The sequence below is a fragment of the Amblyomma mixtum genome, chromosome 1 (genome assembly GCF_055824585.1).
Source record: "Amblyomma mixtum isolate Tamu chromosome 1, ASM5582458v1, whole genome shotgun sequence".
Taxonomy (NCBI): domain Eukaryota; kingdom Metazoa; phylum Arthropoda; class Arachnida; order Ixodida; family Ixodidae; genus Amblyomma; species Amblyomma mixtum.
The window spans coordinates 69616375-69634819 of NC_143012.1; the positions used below are offsets into that span (position 1 = coordinate 69616375).

The 18445-nt window shown below is 50.9% G+C and overlaps 1 protein-coding gene across 1 annotated transcript in view; it reads right to left on the reverse strand.

Annotated features, from left to right (window-relative positions):
- Positions 1–18445, reverse strand: part of LOC149366670 (flap endonuclease GEN homolog 1-like) — a 517650-nt gene that overhangs the window by 219946 nt on the left and 279259 nt on the right. Inside the window, exon 5 of the mRNA XM_089571568.1 lies at positions 921–1102. Coding sequence (XP_089427694.1) covers positions 921–1102 — 182 coding nt within the window. The remainder of the gene's footprint in view (positions 1–920; positions 1103–18445) is intronic.

Below are 18445 nucleotides of genomic sequence, written 5' to 3' on the forward strand. Positions count from 1 at the left end.
GTTAGCCTCCACGTTTCTGCCCCATAGTTGAGTACTGGTAAGATACACCTGTTGTATACTTTTCTCTTCAGGGATACTCGTAAGCTACCATTCATGATCTGAGAGAACCTGCCATACGCGCTCCACCCCATTCTTAACCTTCCAGTTATTTCCCTCTCATGATGCGGATCTGCGGTCACTACCACCCAGGGTATCTATATCTAATGGTGAATTCCAATCGGCGATTCAGACCAGGTTTTCTTGCTTCACACAAGTGAAAAGCATGTTTCCTGCGATTTTTATTCAGCTCCTGAGTTGATTGAACCGCGACGGTATAGTCTATAAGCCTCCCTATAAACGTTTTGCTCCTTCATAAATTCAGAGAGCTGCTCCACATCGCCGACTGGAATATCCCATAAGAATATTACCTTATGCCAAAAGGCATAGGGCGAGAATGGCACAACTCCTGCCTTACCCCTCTCCATCGATTTTCTTTCTCGCTTTTTGGGTTACGATATAACCACCGACGCTATAGTCGGATACAACTTAAGTCTGCAGTGAAGCTCCGCCCACATTCAGCCTTCGCGCACAGAATTCCTCCACGACGAAAAAGTAGTCCGCTGCTTAAACGCTTCTTGTAACGTAAACAAGAAGCTTATGACAAGAAAAAAAGTTATGAGCTCTAGAATTTTGATACATGGATTGTTTTATATAGACAAACATTAAAAAGCTGACTTTGTTTACAGTTGCGATTGGTCAGCGGAGTAATACAGGACGCCGCGGACCGCGGCCCAGTGTTAGCAACTGCTGTTTTTTTAAGTTGTATCCTACTATAGACACCAGAACGTGTTGCAGAAAGTGGGACAAAGGCCCAGAAACAATGCAACCAAAAGTAAACGGGAGTATCCCGAAACACGTGTCACCACCTAGCATTGTCTGACCTTTCGATGGGGTCATCGTTGCCAAATTCATTCATTAGCTTTCGTGCTCTCTTTATGCCGACCCTGGAGACACCGTCAGAGTAGTCACAGCCCACCAGCACGGCGAGTGCCACGAGCTTCTTGCGGTCAAGCTTCGTCTTCTCCTCAATGTCAGAGATGGTGTACTCATCGACCGTCGGATCCTGGGAAAATTGGAGACGGAAAATGCTCTTGAAACATTTAGCTGGTACCGCCAGACACCTCCTGAGGTCACGTGTTTGGCGTTCACATGAAATGACGTCATCACAAAGAAAGGCGGCGCAACCCTTGTTGTCCATCACATCATCCATTCAATAGCGTCCTATGATACATTTTTCTATTGTCTATGTCACAGACCAATGGAATGTGTCTCGTTAGGAATTCTCTCGGGGCTCGGCTATCGGCGAACGAAGCCGACTGGAATTCCAGGAGTGGAAAGTTCTACAGCGGTGGTGCGGGTGCGCTGTTTTTTTTAAAGTGGAGAATGCAGGCATAGCCGACTCGACGACGCCTGTCACGGAAGACTGACCTTTTGCGTTTCCTCCTGCTCTCCCGCGCGGCGCTCTGAGGGAGCTGAGCGGGTTAAAGGCCGGAATACGTGGAGCGTTTTTACCGCGGCGCGTCGTCGATTTTCGCCCGACGGCGCAGATTTGACGCCCGGCGTCGAGAAAAACGCCCGCCGCCGCCGATCAGGACCGGCTAGATTTTGACGCGCGGCGTCCGGTGAGACCGGAAGCGGCGGCTGAAACGAGCCAATGGCAGCGCAGAAAGCCCGCTCTTCCGGTCCTCTGCCTGCCGCCGCCAATATGGCCGCCGTGGCCGTCGAGCTGCGCCGTGTTTTTGGCATGGAAATGTTATTGTCGTGAAAATAAACGCTTCATCAGGCTTGAAATGTCGCTTTTTTTGGAGAACACGGCCGAATCTTGGATCGGAATGCCTACGCTCCCTCCCTGAAGCGAATCTGTCGAAGAAAACTGCAGCCGCTGGTGTCCGTGGCTGAGCGGGCGTCCAAAGGTACGCGACGGCATGCATTCGAGCTCGCAAATCTTTATAGATACTTACGCGCGCGTGTTAAAATTTGTACAATGGTGTCGAAGTGAAACTTTCCCGATTTTAACAGAATGGTCAGCGTCGCTGTTCTCACAGACCTCCTTGCACAGTGGTGTTTGCCACTTGTTGATCACATTTGCTTTCGCGTCGAGGGATACGCTGCGGCGCGCCGCCGCTCCAACGCTCCATGTATCTCCAGCCGGGCGTCGCGCCGCCGCGACGTTTTCTGCCGCGCGAATGTCGTCGAAAAAAACGCCGCATGTATCCCGGCCTTAATGCGTCCCCTCTGCCCCGTCGTCACCGCGTTGACAAAAGCGCCACAATGATGAAGGAAAGGGAAGTAGTATGCGATCTGCCCGTCCGTCCAGGTTGCAGCGGGCGGTTGGCACAGTCGGGAGGAAATAGGCAGCTGAAGGGGTTGGGTGGTGTGTTTGCGGGCGTGGCCGCGCCGAGGCACGCGTTCCATCGCACAAGGCCCGCCGCCGTCGAGCCATCGTCGCATCCACAACCACCCGAACCAGTCATCGCCGCAGCCCCCGTATGTGAATTGTCCGTCGGACTTTCTGTTCTTTTTCCTATCTAACTTTTTGTATATTACTTCTTTTCATGCCCTGTACGCCTTCTTGTTCTCTGTAGTTGGATTTGTGTGTTCTTTGTATTGCCTGTCTCCTACTTGTCGCGTTTCGTGTTTTGTATAGTTTTTCCGCTACTCCTCTGTTCGTTTTTACCTGTTTTGTGTTTTCCTGCACGCGAGTAAATATTTGTTTTAACCCATCAACCCCTTGAGTTCCTTTGGAGGACCGACACACGTGCACCTCGCACGGGCTGACCGACCTCAACAAATAAATGTTGCACAACGCTCGCTTTTAGGCCACAGGGGAGCGTAAAGCGGCCCCTGTGCCTCGACGGCTTGCACCAGGCAGCCGGTTGACGGGCGATAGTTGTGACAGTCTAACTAGAGGGACACTCAGGACATCTACATCAACTTTTGGTTTTAGTAAAAGTTGATTCATGGCTTTTATATGCTGATGTTTATCGGGCAGCGAAAGCTTTCTTTTATTGCCAAGTAAATTAGAAGTGAAATAGAGCATTCTTTCCCCGCTACCGGATTCAAGCTCCTGAAGTCGATAACTAAAAGGACTCGCTTGAAAGTGAATGGCAATGTGACCTAGCCTTGGATGCTCGCAATGAGAGAAAACATTGTCGTTTTACTCGTGCACTAGTTCAGCATAATACAGTTATTTATAGGTGGGATAGGAGACCCGTCGGAGAGCAGCCAAGGCACGTTTGAGTGAGTGACAGTTAGGTGAGTGACAGGACGCCGAAGCTCCGTGACCAGGATGACGATGAAGGGACCCCAGCACCTCACACCAAATGTAACGTGGCGGCCAGCCGAAGAATGAGGCGTGGTGAACCATGAACGAGAGATGATTTAATGGCCGCTGGCCAAGCGCGAGCGCTCCGTCCCGCGCCACTGCCAACTCCGTCTTCGTCACAATATGAATAAAGTCTGTTCAGCTGAAATGGGAATCGTGTAAGCTGTGGTTGCGGTTGGTTCCATAATCAGTGAGAAATCGGCTGTAAATTTAAAAGCTACAGTCAGTTAACTTTATATTAGGCCATATCAGTCAAGAACATATTAACTTTCTAATGACTCGTGAGAAATCGGGTGTAAATAGATTTTTTGCTGCTTGTGTTTTAATTCACTTCTAGTCAATTAAATTTTTATTTGGTTGTTTCAGTCGAGAACGTAATGACTTTTTATGGACCAAACTCATTAGGATTTGGGTATTTATATACCTTTTTAGACTCCATATCGTACTGCAGATATCGTACCGCAGCCCAAGGAAATACAACTGCACACAGAAAAGGACATCTAACACGCGAGCATTTTTAACTCTCAAATTCCAAAAAAATATTGGCACTGTGGGACATGACCACGCTCTGCGAACACCGGCAGAAACGCATTGCGCGGTCAGAACATGGAACTACTTCGAGGCGTTTTGTTGCAAAAGCAACACTACGCTAGGTGTGAGCGATTTCGCGGAGTCCCGGAGAGCCCCAACTGCGCATGCGCGAGGAGTGAGTGACGTCAGAGCAGCGCGGAGCCGCCGCCGACTCCTCCGCTGCGCGGGCGACTCAGAGGTGCCGCCGCCGCTGCGATTACCGCGCCGTTGCTTCCGCAATCATACTCGGTATAGCCATTGGTCAAACCACAGCCAATTTTTTTCACAGGATGCGCCGATAGACGCCCCGAGGAGCTGTAACTTCCTCTCTGCTGCTCAACACAGCCCTGGCGCCGCTATCTGATGAACCAAGAAATATACCTTGATTTACGATTATCGGGAAGGCGGAAGACACACTGCAGGCTGCGGATAAGGAGGACAGAATGGTAGGCCCCAATCATTTGACCCCAACCTAGAGACCCGACCATCACGGTCGTAGCAACAGCCGTAGCCAGAGTAATGAGAGCCCGCGGGCTCGGTTTACAGATACAAGCCATCATAAACCATAAATACGCTGAATAAGCAGCAACTGACGCGTCTGACCAGAATGGTTGCTGGACACAACTACGGGCACAGCAAAACCGACAGCCCGGCTTTTAGTGACGCGTGTATAGTCGGCCGCTACGCGTACCATCTTCCATTTCACAACCTAGCCCGGGGCCGGTTAATACGGGCCACACCACGATGACGAACGCAGTCAAGACGGCACTTAAAATGCCTGCACAGGCTAGTACTACCCAGCAAACCAAAAACCTCTCAGAGACGTCTAGCTAGACGTCTCTGAGAGGTTTTTGGTTTGCTGGGTATAAAGTCACAACACAGTAGTATAGATAATCGTAGTCCTATACGCTGGCCAAATCAAAAGACTTAGACGACCCCAACGGGTTCCCCAAGCAGCAAAATTAATCGGCCCAATATTAGAAATGAATTGGCAAGTGCAGGCCCTACATAGGAACAGGGTGAAACCATCCTTTTCCTATATTGAGCCAATTACCTGTGCTGCTAGCCTTCCCCTGGCCGGACACACGATAAGTGTGTCTCTCTGTCTCCCGGTTTCATCAGCCGAACAATGTCTCTGACGTCAAATTGAGGTTGAGAGAAGCCAACAGCCACAGAAACCAAGGGGCACAGGGGATTTTTTTAAAATTTATTTATTTTGTGGTGTTGATCAACTTAGAACATTAATGAATATGTTATCACTTAAAGGTAATTGATTAGAAAAGCAGAAGAAAAAACAACCACATGCCGCCGGTGGGATCCGAACCCACGACCTCCGAATTACGCGCCCGGTGCTCTACCTCTATGCTACGGCGAAGGCTGTCAAATCTGCTGCTTTCGGGGGTATTTATGTTTACAAATAACCTAACCTTGAGAGTGTTCATCAGCGCCACCCACGTTCTTAAGCGGCGGACGTAGAACGTCCTGAGTTACCGCTGGTGTGACGTAGAACGCCATCGAACGGCGAGGGTGGAAGCTGTGTGAGAACCCTCTTATGCTTCCTATGCCGTCAAGGCTGCCAGAACCGAGGCCCTCGCTAAGCAATTAAGCAAACAAGGGAAGGGGAATGAAGGGCCCGTTATAAATATGAGAGAAGCCAACAGTCACGTGAGGCATGGAAAAACTGCACTATAATCGCTGCTGCATCTTTTTAATTCGCTATATACAGTGTTGAAGCCAGCCTTCCTCAAGGGTCGGAATGACAACGAATGTAGAAGCAGTGATTGCATTGCGGCTTTTTCATGCCTCACGTCGACCTATAGCCACGCTTTGACGTCACAGTCATCGTTCGGCTGTTGAAACCGAAACGGCAGAAGAAAGAAATTCGATTATTATTGGTTTAGCGGGCGTAGGAAAATCATCATCATCATCAGCCTGACTACGCCCACTGCAGGGCAAAGGCCTCTCCCATGTCTCTCCAATTAACCCTATCCTTTGCCAGTTGCGGCCACTGTATCCCCACAAACTTCTTAATCTCATCCGCCCACCTAACTTTCTGCCGTCCCCTGCTACTTTTGCTTTCTCTTGGAATCCACTCCGTTACCCTTCAGGACCAGCGGTTATCTCGCCTTCGCATTACATGCCCTGCCCAAGCCCACTTCTTCCTCTTTATTTCAACTAGGATGTCATTAACCAGCGTTTGTTCCCTCACCCACTCCGCCACGCACCCTAAAGTTAGGTGTCTATACTCCTTTAAGAATAGAAGAGAGAAAGAAAGAAAAGAAGATGGGGAAGAAGATAGAGGGACGCGGTAGTACAGAAAGGAATGAAGGGAAGGGGAACAATTGCTGTATAAACAAGGCTGCGGCTTAGTTACATCATGGCTCTCTCTGAATGTTTCAATTAAGCCGGAGCCTTGTTTAGGTAATTTTTCTTACGGTTACATCTCGTATACACCTATGAGACACACTTGTAGGCTAACGAAAAGGCTTGACCTTAAACTGCGAACTGCGGAGTGAGCCATGTAAAGGAAACCGGAGCGAAGTAGAATGGTTCAGGAAAAGCGCGAGTTAACAATTTCTAAGGAATCGAGAATAAATGGGCAGGGCATGTATTTAATACAAAAGGAATGTAACCAATCGTCCTTAGGGGTAACGGAGTGGATCCCAAGCAGCGAGCCAGGTTGGAGGACGAAGATTGTGAAGTTTACGGGCCTACCCGGTGGGCACTGAACCTCCCTCGGACGTCCTGCAGACAGCCTGAACATCCGCAGGGCGTCCCTGGGAGTTTTTAGTGCCCATTAGGCTATAGCCACAGCTGGCACATGACAGGGGAAACTGGAGGGAGATGAGAGAGGCCTTCGTTCTGCAGCGGACGTACTTACGCTGATTCCGATGATGACATCGTTGCACACTGGCATTTCTTTCATTTCGCCTCCATCGAAATGCAGCCACAGTGACCTAGCAGCCAAATGCCATAGCCACTGTGCCACATAGGCGGGTCAGCTATAACAGCATGTGTTTTTGCACTTAGAACAATAGGGAGTAAATGACGTCATAGCTTCAATCACGCCGGAGGAAATAACTTAGAGCTTATGAGGCCCAGAGGAGGCAACCGGTGACCTCTCGAAGTGTCAGAAAAAGAAGGGAAGAAAAAAATTGTAGGGGACATTGGGGCTCCGCCTTAATGGCACGACGCGATAGCGGAATTGACATTTAATGCCCATTTTTTTATTTGCAGTGAAAAGCTGTTAGAGGGAGTCCAACCACGATGGCCCGTCCCTAAAAATACAAAAAAGTTCTGCTCGTCGTATTCTTTGTAATTATAATCGAGCTGCCTGCATTTCTGCAATAAAATTAAATCTTAGCCTGCCATATTTAGCATCCCACCGTAAAGCCCTTAGATTTTCACTTTTTTTTACAAGATATTTTAGCATCCTTCCCTTCGCGACGAACTGACCTCGCCTCCCCAATACATTTCATCAAGGCTAGATCACGAGAACAAAGTCAGAATTCCATTATGCAAAACCAATGCCATGTTTCAGTCATGGCTTCCCCGCACAGCTGCTGAGAGGAATCACCTCCCCGCATCAACCGCTACAATTACTGACAACCAACGCTTTAAGACCATATTAGAGAGCACTGCATAACTTTAGGAGCACTTATTTCATTTTTTGTGCACCAGCATTTTTTTCACTGTATTGCTGCACTGTATGTATTGTATTATATTCTATTAACCAGCAGATCAAGAACCCATTAGATAACATTATATAACTAGGAGCCATCATTTCTGTATTACTAATTACTTTGCTGCGCTGTGCGTTGTTTTTCTTTTAGCTTATTTAACCACTCCTCTCAAAAATCCTGTGGCCCTGAGGGTGCACGAAATGAATAACTAAATAAATAACTAAATGGTCGGTTGGTTTATGGGGTTTAACGTCCCAAAGCGACTAAGGCTATGAGAGACGCCGTAGTGGAGGGCGCCGGAAATTTCGACCACCTGGGGTTCTTTAACGTGCACTGACATCGCACGGTACGCCGGCCTCTAGAATTTCTCCTCCAAAGAAAATCAGCCGCCACGGCCGGGATCGAACCCGCGTCTTTCGGGTCAGCAGCCGAGCACTATAACCCCTGAGCCACCGCGGCGGCAAATAAATAAATAAAAATTGGCAGAGGCTTAGCTTGGTTTTAAGCCCGGTAGGTTGCGAAAGCAAATGGCAAACTATTTTTGCTCACAGTTAGAAAGATCCACCGTGACTACCCGCCGCGCTCCGCCGACGGATCGAGCTGGGGGGCCTTTTTTTATGCAGCTGGTATGACGTCACCTCGACTGTAGCGCCACTGGTGAGAGGAGCGCGAGGCTCACCGCCGTGACTACCGCCGCCCTCCGCCGACGGATCGAGCTGGGGGCCCTTTCTTTATGCAGTTGGTATGACGTCCCCTCGACTGTAGCGCCACTGGGGAGAGGAGCGCGAGGCTCACCGCCGTGACTACCGCCGCCCTCCGCCGACGGATCGATCTGGGGGCCTTTTTTTCCGCGGGTGGTATGACGTCACTCCGCGAAAGGTCAACCGTAACTACCGCCGCGCCACGCTGAAGGCTCAAAACCTAGCGTAGTATTGCTTTCCCAATCAAATAACGCCACGGGTGAGCGTGCTCTGAAGACGACAAAGGGAGCGCGAGGCGGGCGCACGGGATGATCACGTGATCGGCCCCTCGGCAGCCTCACGAGTGCTCCTGACTCGCCAATGGCTGCAGCGTCATCATTGCGGCTCAGAGCGGATTTCGCGCGGGGCGTAAAACTGCTACACGTTACGTTGGCCATGGCAGACATAGTACCGTCGAATCAGCTGGATTCAGCATCAGAGATTAGGCGCGCGCGCCAACGTGAGAAAACTGGTGAGCAATGGCAAACTCCAGCCATGTGTGAGGCAGAACTTGTCAGCAAACAAGGAAATAGTGAGTGAATGGGAATGTGAGTGAGTGGACATGAGCATGAGTGAATGCTTTTGAGTGGGATTGAGTGGTTGTGAGATTGGGTCAGTGGTTGTGAGTGCGAGTGGTCATGAGCGTGAGTGATAGTGATTGCGAGTGGTCATGAGCGTGAGTGAGTGGTTACGAGTGTGAGTGGACATGAGTGCGAGTGTGAGTGACTGGTTGAGGCAAGGGCGTCCGCAGAATTTTTTGCAGGGGGGGGGGGGCCCCGTTGGTGCCCCGGGGGGGGGGGGGGGGGGGTATGTTCGTAGCAAAAAGGCGCTATTTGCGGAGTAAATTTATTTATTTATATATAAATAAAAATTAAACAAAATGCACACATGAAAGAAAAATTACAAACAGCAAATTAAAGCGCGGCTAGGAGAGGTACATTGGAGTTTATCAACGAAGAAACAACTAAAATTAATAAAAAATGCAAAAAGATGCTATATCACTTCGTGGAGAAGACTGCTCAGTCTTCCTGCATACGGGTTCTCGACTCACCCGGATTGATGACCAGCACACAGCACAATATGTTCCCAAACACGCAACTACAGTCACTCAGTCAGTCTTCCTTGAACAGCAACTGTAGGCGCCTCGGATTTTTCTGGGCGAATTGCGTAATTACACGTGTGATAAATTCACTTCTGTGCTTCATTACACGCTCTCGGTGCACACTCATCATACACGTTGATTGGAAAAACTGTTGAACGCGTACGTTGAAAACAAAAGATGACTATATATACAACGAAAACTTATTTACAAGATAAATGCACGCTCGCAGCTTCATACACCTCGCTCCATCTTGCTTGCGCATCCGCACAGTCGAGCAACCCCACACACACTGCTCGCCGCTCGTCGTTTTCTCGTCCGCTGTCTTGGTTGTTCTCAGCTTCGCTGACAACCGGCCACTAAAAACACCCAAGCACAAACACAGAGGCGCGCACACGTGCGAAGGCTTACTTGCCGCAGTATCCCCGAATGCGCACTTTGGGGGTGAAAGGAACGCCGCGCAACTTCCGAGGGGAAGGGACACTCGCCACTCCGGTCGGAAAATTTGTTTTTGTGTTTTTATGGGGTTCAGAGCCCCAAAACGACTCAGGCTATGAGGGATGGAGTAGTACAGAGTTCCGGGTAATGTCGACCACCTGGGTCTCTTTACCATGCACTGACACGCACAGTACATGGGCGCTGTTGTGATTTGAGGCCCAGCCAGAGGTGACAGGCGAGCCAGGCAGGCGCCATCGGGCTGCGTTGACCAAAGGCGCTGGTTTTCACAGAAGACGCAAAGAACGCTGGTGTGGGGGCGCCTCGGGAGACTGCGTCGCCGTGAACAAAAGCAGCTAATCCCCTTTGCCGGAGATTCTGAAAGCGGCGCTTCTACCGAACTGCGCTACACGTGGATCGGAGGAGACAGCGAGCGGCGGCGGCGCCAACTCATCGCCCGCTTGCCCCTGAGCAGCCCGACAAAGCGGGGGTGGACACGGCTGATTTTACCTTCCCTCCTTAAGAATTCATCGGTGACCGGCGTAACGATAGGCGAAAACAAGATGCCCCCTGCACTGTCTGCCTCCGTGTCGCTATCTCTCTAGAGAAAAAAGAAACAGACACCCATCTCAAGGCGGCTCGAAACACATGCTCGCCGGTGCCGCTGTATGTCTGGAACAGGTCGCCCTTCAGTAGAGCTAACGATGGCGTGGTTTGAAAACGGCGGAACGACGCACGCCCGGACGCGGCATTTCGCAGATGTGACCATGCGGGGCTGCTTTTACCCTTTTGACTGAGCGCACCACCGCCCCTGGTGTGCGGCCATCACTCACGGTTCGAGTGAGTGATTTTCCAGGGGGGTGCAACCGCCCCCCCTTGCCCCCCCCCCTCCGGACGCCCATGGGTTGAGGGGAATTGAGTGCGAGTATGAGTGAATAGTTGTGAGGCAGAACTTGTCAGCAAACAAGGAAACAGTGAGTGAACGGGAATGTGAGTGAGTGGAAATGAGCATGAGTGAATGGTTTTGAGTGGGACTGAGTGGTCATGAGCGTGAGTGGTTATGATTGCGAGTGGTCATGAGCGTGAGTGAGTGGTTACGAGTGTGAGTGGACATGAGTGCGAGTGTGAGTGGACATGAGTGCGAGTGTGAGTGACTGGTTGAGCGGAATTGAGTGCGAGTATGAGTGAATGGTTGTGAGGCAGAACTTGTCAGCAAACAAGGAAACAGTGAGTGAACGGGAATGTGAGTGAGTGGACATGAGCATGAGTGAATGGTTGTGAGTGCGATTGAGTACTTGTGAGTGTGAGTGAGTGGTTGTGAAAATGCCAGTGGTCATGAGTGCCAGTGGATGGTTGTGAGTGCGAGTGGACAAGAGTGTGAATGTGAGTGAGTGAATGTACGTGTGAGTGCCATGAGTATGAGTGTGATTGAGCTACATACCTCTCAGAGTGCCGAGGTATGGTCAGAACGCGTAAGCCTGGCGGCTTCACGGTCAAACTGAACTTGGGAACGCGGCATATGTTCGGGAGAGCAAAGCGTCTGGACTAGCTTTCTCCTATTCAAGGAGCCGCCGCTGGCTAACTGTCTGCTAAAGGATATACAGCGCATTCGCAAAGCCGAAGTGCGGCGAGAATACCGCCGTGGGGGCATCTTTTTGCTGAGTAGTTCAGGTTAAGCAGTAGCTTAGCCGTTGCATTTTCTTTTTTTAAGTTCAGCTGGGATATCGTTAACTCGCATTTGTTCCCGATCCACTCTGCTCTCTTCCTGGATCCTAACTTCACACCTGCCATTTCCCTCTCCGTACACTGTAAACAAAAATATACCCAAAAGGGAGTAAAAATGGTGGCGGCCACCCTTTTTACTCCATTTGTGATAACATTTACTCCATGAGTGGGGAGTAAAAAGGTGGACTGTTCTCCATTTTACTCCCATGAGGGAATAATGGAGTAAAAATGAGGATTTACCAGCATTTACTCCACACTGTTAGCAAAAAACACCCAAAAGGGAGTAAATGGCTTGTCCTCTAACGCATACCCAAAAGGAGGTTCTTTTTTACTCCATATGTATGGTGTTTTTTATTTACTCCCTTATATAAGGGAGTTATTTTGGAGTGAAAAGGGAGTAAATTTTTTACTACCCACAGAGATGGAGCCCAAAAATGGCGTCATGTTTATTTATCCTCATTCAGGCTCATTGCTACAGCAGTGAAAGCGGCGGAAACGGGCTGTAGCTCTGCGGGCCGCCGGCAACCCAACTTGGGAAACTGAACTGCCCTAAAGTGACCCCGCCTCACGCATTCTTTCCGCCGTCTGCTAGCCCAGCGGCGGCGTACGCGGCAGGAGTCGTCTGCTTGTCCAGCGCTTAGGGGGCTGCAGCCCAGGGCCTCACCTCCGACCCCAGGAGAAGGGGGCCCATTTATTCTAACCTGCTTATTATATGGAAATGGGAACCACAGTCAATGGAACTTCGAGTGAAACGTATGAAGCGAGAAAACCGAAACGAGGAGACGGGCCCCCAGCTAATGTAACTTCGTTTAGCCGAATCGGTTGGTAGGAAAGCTTGTCGAGCTGCAAAAACAGGAACCCTCCTCCACTCTGGTGGGGCCCCCTTACGAAGCGATATATGCGTTTGCTTAAGGATTGGGGGAGGGTTTTTGTGGTTTTTTGTCAATCCCCCCATCCAGTGGCGTCTGAAGGTGTAGTGTGAAAATCCTGGAGTCGTCGCTCCTGCATTACGATTCCGGCAGCGCTGAAATTTTTCTCGCTGCTTGAACTGGTGGCCGGAACGGCTAATTCTTATAATTCTTAGAACGCTTGAAGTACGAAGAGGAGTGACAGGCGTGGTGTCGTAAGGGATGGAGTAAAGGGTGGTTCTTTTCTCTTCTTCTTTGTACGGAGAGGTTGTCCCTCCGTTCTTCTCTCTTCCAACGAAGTACTGAGCCAGTAGGATGAGACTTGCAGGAAAGACAGGGACTCTTGTCGAGCACTGATATAGGTTTTATGTACACAGACGACTATTTACAAGGAGTATATACATGACAGCATCATGTCCCACCAGCCGCCCCGTGGACCCACTCCACGGCTACTCGAGAGCACGGTCGGCGTGCCTGGCTCCGGTCGAGACCAAAATCTCTGAGTCGCGATGGCGACAGAGCATCGCGCGCCCCCGCGCTCTCTCCCCACGAGAAAAGAAAAAAAAAGCAAAGTGTTGAATTATTCTTAAGTCGCGAGCAGGAGAAGCCTCGTCACTACATGTGTTTTCGCTCTCTCCCTAAAAGCCCCGGCCTCGGTGCCATACACAGCTTGGAAACGCGGCGACGAACGCCCTCCCGCAACAGGGACCCCTCGGGGCAGGTAAGATGCCGCTAAACCTTCCCAGATGAGGCTAGCAAATGGGCGCGCAGCCACCGGGCATCGTCCGTACCGCGCCACGCCGTGCGGCACCGGCCCTGTCAGAGAAGGGATGCCTTCGCTAACCCGCGCCCTCCGCGAGCCTAACCCTTTGAAGAAAGCCGCGAGGCGCGAATGCTGCCCCTCCCTCTCCCCACAACAGACCTGTGGGCGATCCGCACTCGGCCACGGAGGATGCTTTCTTCCCGCAGGCCACGACCGGGCGGAAACGCGACCTTCAACTGATAGGGGAGACCCCTCGTTTACTTTGGTAAAAAAAACACGGAAACGAGCTCTTAGCGAAACAGCGAACGCCGTCCAGGCCCGCGATGCTGTCGCCGCGCCGCTCGTAGAGCGGCTTTTTCAGTCGTTATTACGGTGCCGGTTAAAATGGAAAGAGGCGATTGAATGGCGCCAACCTTACAGATGGCGTGCCATGACACGCTGTCTTTTTTACTTGTCAGAGCCAGAAAATAAGCGACAGCACGGCGCTCTCCTGCGAATGCTGTGTTCACTTCGCTGAAAAGCGATTACGGCGAAACGCAGCAACCAAGGCTGCGCCAGAACAGTACAAGCTGAGCCGTAGTGGAGACACCATGGATGGATGGAAAACTTTATTAAGCAAGTGAGTTTGGACCGTACAAGATCTCAGGGCCACCGCACAGCCCTCACATTACGCGCATGTGTCCAGGCCACGTAGGGCCATGGCACTGGCACCCCGGTTCACACAGCGAAGTTGCGCGTCCGGGTCCTGCGACGCAAGGAGGGCCTCCCATTCCTCCCATGTACCGATGGCGGGCTGTCCCTGCGGGGGAGGATCGGCAGGGCAGCCGAAGAGGATGTGGTCTAGGGTGGGCTGCGGTTCTCCGCAGAGAGTGCACTCTGGGGAAACATGGCGGAAGTGGGATCGAAGCTGAGGGGTATGAAGAGTTCGGGTCTGGAGTCGCCTCCAGAGGATTTGTTGGGAGTGGGATAGGCGGGGGTGGGGAGGGGGATAGAGTCGACGGGCAAGGCGTGCTTGTTGAGTTAGTTCTGAGAACGTGTGTGCCCGCTCCCTCGAGAAATCCCGGCTGGGGTCGCCATTTGCCCGGCAAATAAGTCCTCGGGCTATGTTATCGGCGGCCTCATTTCCGGGATTGCCAGAGTGAGCCGGCACCCACACGAGCTCAATACGCCTATCGGGATTTAGGGTGCACATTCTCAATATCTGCCACGCGGGGGGATGGACGCGTCCGCGGGCGAAGTTAAGAATGGCTGTTTTGGAATCGCTTAGTATATAAGCCGCATTGGTTTGAGCAATGGCTATTGCTATAGCTGCTTCCTATGCTTCTTCCGGGGTACAAGGTGGGTCTATGAAATGGGTAAATGGGGGGGGCTGCTGGATGATAAGCCACCGCTACTGAACGGTCTGTACCACACGCGGCGTCCACCCAGCGCACATCCTCTAAAGTGCCATATTCTTTATGGAGAGCTTTGGCTCGCGCGACTCGGCGGGATTGATGGTATTCAGGGTGGACATTCTTAGGAAGGGGTTTCAGGATAAGCGCGGAGTGTATGGCGCGAGGGAGAGAGATGAAGTCTGTCGTGTGTGCCGGTATGCGAATTCCCAGAGAATCCAGTATATATCGTCCAGTTTTCGTGCCAGCCAGACGAAGGTACTGTGTGTAGCGATGTGCATCTATAAGTTCTTGTATAGTGTTGTGCATTCCTAATTTTAAGAGTCTGTCCGTGCTAGTGCTCTTTGGTAGGTTTAGCGCTGCTTTGGTAGCCATGCGGATAAGAGCATTGATCTTGTCTTTATCCGAACAGGAGAGGTTTAGGTAAGGAGTGGCGTAAAGAATGCGGCTAAGCATGAACGCATGCAGCACCTTGAGATTATCTGCTTTTTCTAGACCGGCTCGTGAATGTGAAACCCTTCTAAGAAGATGGATGACGGAGTAGGTGGACTGTTTTAGTGCTTTCAGTGTAAGGTTGTTTTTCCCCGTGTCCTGTAAATGCAGGCCAAGAATGCGGAGGGTAGGTGTTTGCGGTATGGGAGTGTCATGCAGGTAGATAGTGATGGGGGAGGTAGGGACGCGCCGCGGGCGGATTATGAGGAGTGCTGACTTTGTGCGGGAGCATTCAAGCCCAATGTTTGCCGCGTGAGTAGCGATAGTTGTAGCGGCTTCCTGAAGGGTCGATTCTATGTCGCCATCCGAGCCGTATGTGGTCCAAACCGTTATATCATCCGCGTAAAGTGTGTGTCCTAAGTGCGGGATGCGGCTGAGAGCCTTGGCCAGGGGGATGAGGGTGAGGTTGAAGAGGAAGGGAGATAACACCGCCCCTTGCGGGGTACGTACCAATGTTACCAAGCGTAAAGGGGGGGGGGGGGGTCTGTATATCATCTATATGCAGTGAGGCTGTGCGACCGTTTAAGAAGGCCCGGATATAGTTGTAGGTCTTAGGCCCCAACTGCAGCTCTTGGATGCCCTGCAGGATGGCGCTGTGCGTAACTTTGTCGAATGCTTTGATGAGGTCGACTGCCAGGATTGCTCTGGTGTGATGTAACATGTCATTGAGGATAGCGTGTGAAATCTGCAGTAGGGCGTCCTGTGCCGAGAGGTGGGATCGAAATCCTACCATAGTATGTGGATATAGTCCATGGGATTCCATGTGTTGCGTGAGACGGGTGAGGATGACATGCTCAAACAGTTTGCCCAAGCACGAAGTCAGCGAAATGGGACGGAGGTTTTGGGCGTTAATGGGCTTGTTTGGTTTAGGAATGAAAATTATTTTCCCGTGCTTCCATTCAGCAGGTAGCGCCCCCCTTTCCCAGCACTCATTGAAGTACTCGGTGAGAAGGGAAATTGAACGGTCATCTAGATTTCTCAGCATGACATTTCTGATTTGGTCCGCCCCAGGGGTTGAGTATCGGAGCTTGATAAGGGCTGCTCTGACTTCAACCTCCATAATGGGGGCGTCGAGGGAGGGTTGATCGGGGCCCACATAGTCGGGATATGATACAGCTTGGCCCACAGTGGTATAAGTTGATTGGAGTTGGCGTAACAGTGCTTGATGATTTTGACGATTTTTATGGGTAAGTCTTTTTAGTGTGAGCCGAGTTTGCTTTTTAGCTTGAGTGGGGTCTATCATATGTCGCAAAAGATGCCAGGCCCTGGTGGAGGAGAGATTACCTCGTAATCCGTCACATAATTGGTGCCAGTTAGATTTACTGAGTGCGGCACTGTGTTCTTCTATTTGTTTGTGTAGTTGCGCTAATTTTAGCTTAAGTTTCCGATTTTGCTTCTGGGTTTTCCAGCGTGTGAGGATACTGTTTTGAGCTTGGAGTAGGTGCGCTAAGCGACTGTCTGCAACGGGAGTCTCGGGGGTGGCGTCTAATGTTTGCGTGAATGCCTGGACATCCTGTTTCAGCTCTGTCATCCATGTGTGGAGGTTAAAGGGGGATTCTAATGTTTTGGCCTCTCTGTGCTTCCGAAGATTATCCCAGCTGGTAATCCTGACACGGTAGTTTTTAGCTTTTTTGGCGAAATCAAACTGTATAGTTATGATATAATGATCGCTGCCCAGGGCCTCATTTGAGTTTGTCCACACTGGTGTGGGAAGGTTGCGACCAAAAGTAAGATCTGGGCTTGTGTCGGCAGTGACACTATTACCGATTCTTGTAGGTGTGCTCAGATCATTATATATGGACAGGCCGTGCATCTGAAGGGTGTTGCGCAATTCCGCTCCTCTCTTGTTAGTGCGTGTGTACCCCCAGTCTGCATGTGCGCAGTTGAAATCCCCTAATATAATGAGGGGGTCCTTTTCTGCAGCGTTGGAGGCGGCTTTAATTAAAGAGATTAAATCTGAGACCGGTTGCCTCGGAAGGAGGTAACAGTTGAGGATGAAGAGGGGTTGAGATCTGTGAGTGGAGGGGATTAATTCTAGGAATGTGTGAGCTACCGGCGAGGTTAGTACATGACAAGTGTATGGTAGGAAATGTTGGAGATACGTGGTAACCCTGGGGTTTGGAGTGGTGTCAGAGGGTACCAGAGCGTATCCTGGCAGCGATAAATTTGTGCCAGCATCCTGAAGTGCTACTATATCAGGGGGTGTGGAGGAAGGAGAGAGGAGCTGCTGCAGGGGGTCTCGTTTGCGACGAAACCCCCTGCAGTTCCATTGTAGGATGCTTAATTGGAGATTATTGCCCGTCAACTGGGCCATGCTGGAGGGTGGGGGGGGGGGGGGGAGGGGGGCGGAGGATGGGAGCAGCTATGGGGTTGCTAGCTGGGATATGTGAAAACATTCCAGCAATTATTTGTGGAATTTGTTGTAGAATAGCAGAGGTTACCTGACTGATGATAGTTTCTGTAAGCTTAGTGATGGCGGCTTCAATGTAATTTTGAGTCTGAGCCAGAATACTGGCTTCGAGCTGTTGGGCAAAGTTTTGTAATTTAGAATCCATGTCTGGAATGTCTTCTGGTCTGCGTTTCTTTTGTGGAGGGGGTGTGGAGGGTTCGGGTGTAGGAGACACCAGTGGCATTCCTCTAATGCCATTCATGTGGTGGGGGCCCCCCTTCGCTCTTGCCCGCTACTATTGTCCGTCTCCCCTGCCGGAACCGCCGCGAGTAGCTCCTGCCTGGTAGACGGACAAGAGAGAAGGCAGTCAGCTCTGCAGTGCGTTGCGAAGCGTCTTCCCGAGAATGGCACCACAAAATGTCTCGGCGAGTGGAAGAAGTTAACCCTTTCTCGAGGCGCTGCTGGAAGAAAACACTGACGTTTCGTACTGGCAGTGACATGTTCCTCTTGTCCACCTTGGTCAACACATAGGAGGTGTTGCCTCGGTCAACGACCAGTCTTTCGGCAATACCGCAGTTCATTAGAAAAGCTTCCCTGGGCGGCGCGACCCCGCGTGCGCTGTATGCAGCCTTACCTCCGCTTCTCGAAAGCTTCCATTCTTCTTACCCTTCCTACTGCAAGACGCCCACAGCTGGTGGCTTTTCCCCAACGTTGGTACCTGCTATAACCGAAAATGGGTTTTGAGCCGCAACTAGCTTTTGTTTGCTTTTTGTTAGCGTTTGTGCTATCCTACCATCCTTGTGCATTCCCTCCTCGACGGTCTACATACAAATCACTTCCTGCTGTGCATGCAAGAGCACCATGGCCATTTTCGCACTTCCGCATA